The 9,628-nt window shown below is 35.9% G+C and overlaps 1 protein-coding gene across 2 annotated transcripts; it reads right to left on the bottom strand.

Annotated features, from left to right (window-relative positions):
* Positions 1-96: 96 nt before the first annotated feature.
* Positions 97-5,081, bottom strand: LOC116107553 (probable LRR receptor-like serine/threonine-protein kinase At1g14390). Of its 2 annotated transcripts, XR_004124483.1 has the most exons (9): positions 3,815-5,081; positions 3,548-3,681; positions 3,214-3,457; positions 2,927-3,123; positions 2,794-2,846; positions 2,598-2,709; positions 2,252-2,513; positions 515-754; positions 97-360 (listed from the first exon to the last, which is right to left on the bottom strand). XR_004124483.1 is itself a non-coding variant. In XM_031393823.1 (8 exons), exons 1-7 carry the CDS (start codon positions 5,079-5,081, stop codon positions 2,280-2,282), a joined length of 2,241 nt encoding a protein of 746 aa, XP_031249683.1. In that variant the 3' UTR covers positions 411-754; positions 2,252-2,279. The 2 variants fall into 2 exon arrangements, 1 of the variants encoding a protein (XP_031249683.1); XM_031393823.1 differs by lacking the exon at positions 97-360 and having other exon boundaries at positions 411-754.
* Between the last annotated feature and the right edge of the window lie 4,547 nt (positions 5,082-9,628).

Below are 9,628 nucleotides of genomic sequence, written 5' to 3'. Positions count from 1 at the left end.
CACATAATAGCAATGAATTTAAAAGGCAATAATCTATGATATCATATTATGAGCAGCAACATCATGCATATCGTCACAGATCATAATGGTCATAGATAAAGTGAAAAACTAATATCAAGATAGACGACACTGCCCAAAGAGAGAGGAGGTCAGTAGCAAGGGCATGCTTTCATTGCCGTTTTGTTTATCAAAATTTGAGTTTTCCTTTTGTCCCCAAAGAAAAAAGGAAAAGAATTTTTATTTTATTTTTTGTGCTATTTAATGTAACCACCATTGTGTTTTATATTCTCTTCACAACATTGAATTTGCTCCAATGTAAAATCTGTGTTCAGTTCAAATCCTGCCTTTGACAAGTTATGCCTGCACACATGAGATGCATCCCAATTGACATTAGCAATGAAAAAAAAAAAAAAAAAAAAAAAAAAAAACTCTTGCCAATTGAAGTCAGGAGGACTCCAATAACACAATACAATGAAAAATAATGGCCTCTATGGTTGATCTTCATCTTTCAAACCTGAACTAAACTTTCTTACATCTCCACCAGGGAGAGCCATGAAATTTGACATGCTTGAAGAGCAATGGCAACACTAGGCTCCTTTCCGTACCAAGAAATCCACTCCATCTCAGTTGGGTATTGTTTTGCACATTTGCCAAAGGGATTAAGCCCCGGAGTAGAGATCTCTGCAATGGCAGCTGGCATGTACATTGAGTCACCCACTATTGGTGCACCACAGGCAGCCAATTGCGCTCGCACCTGCATCAGACATTTAATTATTGTTAACTTTCTCATCGAACACCAAATGTTTTGAAACCTTCCTGAGAGATCACTTTTTGGTATACTTGAGTAATTGTTTGACATTACTGGGTGTCAAGTAAAAAACTAATCCTTCAGAGGGGTCAAAATAAATTCCTTTATTATCTGTGTAAGAAGTTAGCCTCCTCTTATGGCCAAAGAAAGTTAATAAAAGTTATTTCCATTTTTACTCTGCTGTAGCATATTATGGCATAACAAAGCTCTGATAGCAATCCTCGTATTCTGGGAAATGTTGCCCATTACTTTATTAGTGGAAGCAAAATAACTGAAAGTCAAGCCATTAGAGCAATTCTAATACTTCAGTTTAAAGTTAATCCTTTTCAGTTGAGTAACACTAACACACTTTCTCGTGTTCTGAATTAGTTTTTCCAACCCTGAAACTAACTGAAAAATTCTGCTTCTGCTGTATTATACTTCCGAACAACTGAATTAAAAATATATATTATGAAGTATAAGGAACACGAAATGGAATCCACGCAGAAGTGAGGAAAAGATATATTAAGATTCTTAAAAGTTGTCACTATAACTGCTGGATAAATAAAAGAAGTAAGACTTATTTACTTGTACACTGACGAGAAAAGAAGTAGAAGAGAATGCCTGAAGATTTATGATTTCTCTCTGAAATTTGGTATTTTTTTGTTGTTTGCAGTGGTTGTTGTTTCTTGTAATGTGATTTGCGGTGACTGATAAGGATTGGCTGTGTGTGTTAATTGGTGATGAGAGTTGTTTGTTTCACTATTGCGGGTTGGATTTGATGGCTGGTATTTGGGTTGATTGATTGTTGTCGTTTTCTCCTTCTTGTATTGACAACACTGGATGGATGTCGATGAATTTTCCGATGGTTATCTGGATCATGGAATTGAGCTCTAATGCCAATTTGGTTAGAAAAGATATCTTGTCCAACCGGCCCAGTATTCCCATCAAGAAGTTGGTCCGTCTAACTTGGGTTTACCCTTTAAGGCCAACAACATTAATTTGTGTTGTGGTGTGGGGATTCGAACACGATGCTTGAGGATGGACATCACGAACTGATGCAGTGTTTGTACGGAGAATTGTATTTTCAATTCATTTAATTTTCAATCAAGGGTTATATACTTTTTATAGAGAGTATACAGTTTATTGATTACGTCAGTTACATATTATATAATATAATATCTGATATAATTAAGAGATTACAACAAATCTATAATATTTGAGAATAGTAAACCTAACATAATTAAAGGGTTACGAAATAATTGAAGATTGATAGAATATTTAGGAAATTTCAACAAGGCAGATGCGTCAAAGAAGGTTGATTTTCCTATAGTATTGCCTTAAGGCCAAAAAGCGCTATTTTTGACCGAGCAAATGACAGCTGAAAATTATGATCTCAGACGTTAGTGTGTGCAGCATGCAGATGACCTTCTGCCAAAATAATAATAGTAGTAGTAAACTTACGATTACTGTAGGAAATGTAATGAAGAAACTAGAAATGAGTATTAAGATTTCCGCTGCTGGTCCATCCTTCCTGTACTTGAATTGAATACTGCAAATTCCATAGAACATCTTCTATTGATGGGCGACCGGCGGCATCCTTGCATAGACAATTGGTGGTGATTTCAACTGTCGTTCTTAATGAGTCATATGCATAAGTGCCCCGGACTGAGGGGTCGGCTGCCCCCCGTAACTTTGATGGAGATTCTGCTAAGCATTTCTCTAGCTGTGAAAGGAGTAACGAAAAATTGTCTAATTAAACTGGAGCCAGTTTTATTATTACTGGATGAATATGATGTATAAGTACTACCTCAAGCTTCAACTCCCCCAATTCACGAGTGGATTTGATCGGCTTTCCAGTAATAACTTGAGCAAGGATAACACCAAACTGATAAACATCTTCCTTTTCGGCATCTTCCATGCTGTATAAAGAGATGATTATATAAGTAGATACGAATATGGATGTAAGAGAGAAAATGGAGGTTTTAAAAGATTATAATTGATACCTTCCCAGATGATTGGAGACGTCTTGGCCATTGAGAGGGCTCTCTGAACCTCTCTGTAGAAATTTAAAGAGCAACCATTAACATTTAACAATTAGAAAAATGGTTTAAATGTGAGTTTGAATTTGTTTCTCACCTTATTCGATGGCATTGGAATGTTATAACCACTTAGTTTTGCAGTAAGAGTCTCATCCAACAAGATGTTGTCAATCTTCACATTGTTCCCAAAAATGCCAGGTGCAACTCCAGTATGCAAAAACTGAATTCCCCTTGCAGCACCAATAATAATTGCCATTCTTTGTGGCCATTTCAGCATCTCCTTCTTCCTCAAGTCTGCCAAAATAAAAGTAAACTACAGTTTTTCCCCCCCAAAGGATTTAAAGCTACTTTTTCTTTACAATATGATCTCTGCCATTTGCTTACCAGTTAGGTAATCATGTAATGATCCATTTGATATGTGCTCAAGGACAATAAACACAGTGCTGGCTGTATTGGGATGATCCTGATAAGTAACAATGCAATGTCCAAGAACACTCACTAAATGCCGATGTCTTAACTTTGACAACACTTCCATATGTTGCACCAAGCTCTGCGGTAGATGCCTCTGCTTTAGTTTCAGGCATTTCACCAACACTATTGATCCATCTCTAAGACAACCTTTGTACAGCTGCAAATGTCAATTCTTGTTTATTTGTCATGCCTGAACATCAATCTTGTTTATTTTATCTAACAGTTCAAAGGAAATGATTTAATTTACCTGTTCCTGGGATCCTTCACCCATCAAATTTGTTGGGTCAAAATTGTTTGTTGCATCTTCTATTTCCTCTAAGCTGAAAACTCGATATGGTGGAAGCCCTATTGCTGCTGACCTCATTGTCTGAGGCACTTTCCCTGCAGAAATTCATTGCTTACTTCAATTCACTGAACTAAAAATTTAAAAAAAAAAAAAAAAAAAAAAAAAATTCAAGCAACTTATATATTGAATTCGTAATATATAGCCAGAAATTCAGAAACACAGCCTTACTTGAACCAATAGCTGGTTTTGGTGAGCTACGAACAGACATTTTATCTGCATTGGATCTCTCATATTTGCTATCTTGAGCTCCTGTTGTTTCTGATGATCTTCTGATAATGACCAAAACCAACAAGCCGAAAACCACTACAATTCCCACTATGCCTCCAAGGATACCCAGAATTAGTCCTAGTTTGATGCTGGATTCCTGCTTCTCTCTCTTAAGTGGAGGCTTCACTGCCACTGCTTCTTTATGGCAAAATGAATATGGATGCTGAAGTTTTGTGTTCCCAGCAGACAAACAATTCCATGAACTTATGACAGTTAAATTTCTGTTCGAAGACTTTGATGCAATACATGAAGGGAGCTTTCCTATCAAAAGGTTGCCAGAAATATCTACAAAGCTAAGCTTAGCACTACACGATATGTTCAGCGGAAGAGCTCCACTCAATTGGTTTTTAGGCAAAATGAGATGTTCAATTGAAGAAAGAGAGAAAAGGAAAGATGGGACTGGTCCAACAAACTTATTGGCAGAAATGTCCAAGTGTTTTAACTGATTAAAGTTCTTGAGTCCTAAAGGAATGTCAGATCTCAAAGAATTATTTCCCAGTATGATACTTTCGAGATTGATGGTGATTGAGGGAAATTTAGGACCAATGTGGTTACCACCCAGATTCAATTCTCGAAGAGATTGTAATTTCTTGAGATCTGGAACACTCCCATTCATCAAATTATCAGCCAAAACAAGACTTCTCAGACTTTTCAATGATGTGATCTCTTGAGGAATCTCTCCATAAATGAAATTTGAGCTGATGTTCAACACTTCAAGTGACCAAAATCTATTGATCTTGGAAGGTAACGGACCCCATAAACCTAAGGACACGAGTGAGAGTAGTTTCAAATTTGTAAGCTTTGTTAGAGAAGTAAAGAAGGCATCAATGTTGAAGTTAGAAGACAGGCTTTGTTGAGAAGGTGAAAATTTCCCGGAAGTTAGTTTTGAGAAATGGGAAGGAGAGCTTTTGTTTCCAACGATGGTTAACTCTGTTACTCGGTTATTGTAGCAGACAATCTTGAGAGAAGGAGAATAAGGAAGATAACAGAAGTTGGTCCAATTAGTCCATCCCTGAAGAACTTGAGGATACTCAAGAAGCTTCTGGACTTGGAAGAGACTTCTGGTTTCACCTGAACTCAGTGCTTGTTCTATTGACACTGGAACCAGCAGACCAAAAACGACTATACAAATTAAGATACATGGTGAAACAGCCTTGAATTTCTCCATTAAATAGAATAGAAAAATTCTCAAGAACTAATTAAAACTACAAACTTTGGCTTTTACTAATGTAACAATCATGAATTTGAACTAAACAAATTTTCTTGGGAAATTAAAGAAAGCTGAAGAATTTGAGAAAGTGGGAAAGTTTTAAAGGAGTGAAGCATTGATAGTAGAGAAGAGAATTCAGTTGTGTGGAGGGAGGGAAATAAAATTTAATAAAGGATGTGTAATTAATAAACTATGGAGTGTATTCTTGATTACATGTTACGCAAAACCATAATATTAAATTGCAGGGGAGTATTTTGATTCGTGATTTTCCTGAATCAACCAAACTTAAAAGGAGAAAGTCAACTGGGTTGGGAATTCAAAGGGTGCAATTTGTGAGAAGGACGCTTATTATGGTACACCCGCTAAAATCTCCAAGTCAAGCGCCTTGGTTCGCGAAGGCAAGGCTATGATGTACAGTTGTTGCCCTTGAGATGACCATGAAATCACGAGATATGAGCCAGGTATTATAGTTTAATTCATTAAAGTTTAGTTGGTTCTACCTAATTCTTGTTGTCTACACATACAGTAATTAACTAATGAATGAGTTGTGATGTTCATGTTCCCACCCTAAACTTTCTGCTCGGATCATCTCCTTGTATTCTGCTTGTGAGAGTCATCCTATCGAACACATAACAGTTTATATTAAGATAACATACTTGTAGCTGCCACAGCCTAATTTGTACATTTTTAGCTCTAATAAAAATGTCAGAAAACTTTAGTCTAATAGAGGCAAGAGGGTTTTGTTTAGTGGGCATTGCACATGATATGCCTTGAAAACAATGCACTCAGTAAATAAAGAAATAGAATTTAAATATGAAGTCGTCGTGTTAGGTGGATCCATGTATGTTTTCAAATGAGATTAGATGCCGAGCAGGCGATGGATCTACCAAAACGGCTTTTTAATTTTATTCTGACAATATGAAAGCTCTAATTTTGTTGATGTTAAGTTGGTTAGATTAGCTTACTATGATACCATCCCATTTATCATTTGTATTTGATACATTATATCAATATAAATTAATAGATCTAAAAGCTAATTATGTAATAGCATGATATAACTACATTAAAAGTCTATTTCATCACTCTTGAGAAATATTAATTAGGTCCATGGAATCGTGAATGGTCATCGTTTGATGTACTTTTTTGGGTTTGAGCAAATCTTCAAAGTCAAGGTCCAGCATTTATTGGATCTTGTAAACCGTCTATTCATTAGTAGCTTCTTTATTGCTACAATTATTTGAGCGATTGCTAAGTAACCTCACCCCTCACGCCTGCCAACATCTCTCACTTACACATAATGCACAATACTATCGCATCTCTTTTTCTCAAATCTATTCACATAAATAAGACCATTCATACAAGTCAATGGTTTGTTTGAACACCTCCATGTGGGAGCTCAATACTAGAACCTCAAGATAAAGTCAAAGAAAAAGACTATTGTCATCTAATCACATCAGTTCAAGTATCCCTCTAAGAATGATACTTAACTCCCCGGTTTAACGAGATACCCACACTTATATTGAGTTGTCGATAGATGATCTTCCTTTTGCCCTTGTGTCACTCTGCTCAGAAATCATTCGTGATCATAGGTAACATGTCAAAATAGTTGAACATTAATTCGTCACTTCATGACATAGTCAAAAGTCTCACTCACTTGGTCATATATTAACCTCTATGGACTCACACGGTGAGGAAGCAAGAATTCCTTCTCCCATCTCCATTCATGGTCGCTAAGCACATGTAGTATGAAATACATGCTACTATCGTAAAATAACGCTTTCCAATATAAAAGTTTATGTCATACTTTAACACACCACTATACAAGCATCTAACTTGAGTTCTACATTTTCTCACCTTTCAAGGTGCCAAATATTAAATCTCACATCAAGTATAATGGATAGTGGGTAAATCTAGGGATGGGAATTCCGGTTAGTCGAATCGGATAGGGTAATTTCTAAATTGAACCGGTTTTCAAATTCAAGCAGAATCTTGGATTATTGATTAATTGTTGTAATTAGTTAACAAAGTAGTTAATTATTTTTATAGTTAGTTAGAATGCTGTTATGGTTTAGTTAGAAATAACTAACTATGGTTAACTTAACCATAGTTACTGCAGATTGTATATAGCTGTTATTAACTCTTGTATAGTTAACTTCTTGAGCTGAATATGAAGAAATTTACTTTACTCTCTCTCTGAAATAGACTTGAACATGATATCAGAGTAGTGTTTTAAGCTGCGAAATTGACAATCTTTCAATTGAAGAATCAAGCTCAAATAAAAGTTGTATTTGTATCATCCTTCAAGATCAGTTGATCTTCATCATCAATTTCTTCCTTGTCGTCATCAATTTCTTCCTTGATTAAAATGGTTTTATGCCAAATCAGTTCTTGATTAAGTTGATTTCTTCTATCTTCATCATCAAATTTCGTCCTTGATTAAGCTGGTTTTTTGCTAAATCAGTTCTTGATTAGCTTGATTCTTAAAGTCAATCGATTCTAGATGTCGAATGTTACTGACTCAGGTTCTCCTCTCTACATTTATCTATCGGACACCCTAAGTTCAACTCTGATTTCAGAACAACTCACTAGAACAGAGAATTATGGGATATGGAGTCGTGCGATGACAATCTCTCTAAGGGCGAAGAACAAATTGGGCTTTGTTGACGGATCTTGTGAGAAGTCAAAATTCAGTGAGTCTCTGCATGCACAGTGGGAACGTTGTAACTCCTTAGTTTTGGCATGTATTTTTAACACTGTGTCAAAGGAGATATTCAACAGTATTGTGTACTCTACCAGTGCTTATCAGGTCTGGCAAGATCTTCAAGAACAATACAATAAAGTCAATGGTACGAGAGTGTTTGGTATTCACAGAGAGGTAGCTAATTTGGTACAAGGAACAAATAAAATTGCAGTTTATTACAACAAATTGAAAACTTTGTGGGATGAACTGAGTTCATTGGTGAGTCTGCTGCCACCAGATAGTGAGTCAACCGAGGCTTATTTGGCTCATCTCAACCAACAAAAGCTATTACAGTTCCTCATGGGACTTAATGAATCATATGCCTTGGTGCAAAGTCAGATTTTGTTGGTGATTCCTCTGCCATAAGTTAAACAGGCTTATTCAATAGTGAGTCAAGATGAGAGTCGGAAGGTATTGACTAGATTCAATCATAATATTGAAGTTACTACAACACTATACTCACAAGGGAATCAAAGGAATCAAATTAAAAATTCAATACATAAGGAAGAAACCTTACGTAGAATGTGACTATTGTCATATTGCTGGGCATAAAAAGGATACTTGTTACAAATTGCATGGCTATCTTGCAGATTTCCAGTTTAATAAAGGGAAGTCAGGATCGAAGGTCAAAGCTAATTATGTTCACTCAAGTCAGAAGCAAGTGTTGAACATTGATTCTGCACCCGACAATAAAAACGGAGGAGCTAATCTAGGCAATGTCCTGACTCCAGAACAGTATGCACAATTGCTTCAGCTACTAGGAAAGGAGAGCATGGGAGCACCATCTGCTAATCTGGCAGGTAAAATCGTTTCCTTATACTCAAATTACAATACTGTTGATGATTGGATTCTAGATTCTGGTGCTACTGACCCTATGACCCATAATTTCCAAAATTTTGAGTCTTCTGTTGCTAGTAAACTATCCATAGCTAGTAATGTAGGTCTCCTAAATAGAACAAAAACCTCAATTGAACATGTTGGTTCTGTCAAATTGTAAGAAAATTTGTCTCTTGAAAAGGTTTATACATACCAGATTTTAAGTACAATTTGATGTCAGTGTCTAAATTGGCTACTACCGGTCAATGTTCCATCACCTTTTATCCACATTTTTGTGTTATTAAAGATCTTTGGAGTGGCAAACTGAAGGGGATTGGTAAACAATGCCAGGGGCTATATCATTTCATACCAATTTCAAAATTAAAATTGTGTTTTCCTAATTTTGTTTCAGCTATAGGAAAAGGCTTTGACATACAAAAGTTTGATTGTAATAAATTGTTAGTTTGCAATTCTATCAATGTAGCTACTAATTCGTCAATAAAAGAACCTCTTCAAACTAAAGATATTGTTCTCTGGCATAGAAGGTTATGACATGCATCTTTGCCAATTCTACAAACCTTACATCATGGACTTAATGATTAGCACAAGTTTCATTGTGAAGTTTGCCTCTTAGCTAAACAAACTAGATTACCCTTTGCTTTAAGTGAAACATCAACATCACATGTTTTTGAACTGCTGCATTTAGATGTTTGGGGCCTTTATAGAGTTGCAACCCAGGGTAATGCAAGGTTTTTCCTTACGATTGTTGATGATTTTACTAGGACAACTTGGATCTTTCTTATGCAATTCAAGTCTGATGTCTTTCAAACCTTAAAAAACTTTCTGCATATGGTCCAAAATCAATACAGTCAAACACCTAAATATATTAGAACTGACAATGGATTGGAATTTTTCAACCAACAATGTCATGATTTATTGTCTAACTTAG

This window comes from Pistacia vera, unplaced genomic scaffold, assembly GCF_008641045.1.
Source record: "Pistacia vera cultivar Batoury unplaced genomic scaffold, PisVer_v2 Contig54, whole genome shotgun sequence".
Classification (NCBI taxonomy): Eukaryota; Viridiplantae; Streptophyta; class Magnoliopsida; order Sapindales; family Anacardiaceae; genus Pistacia; species Pistacia vera.
The sequence above is the reverse complement of the archived record's forward strand: the minus strand, read 5'-3'. Positions and strand labels throughout refer to the sequence as shown.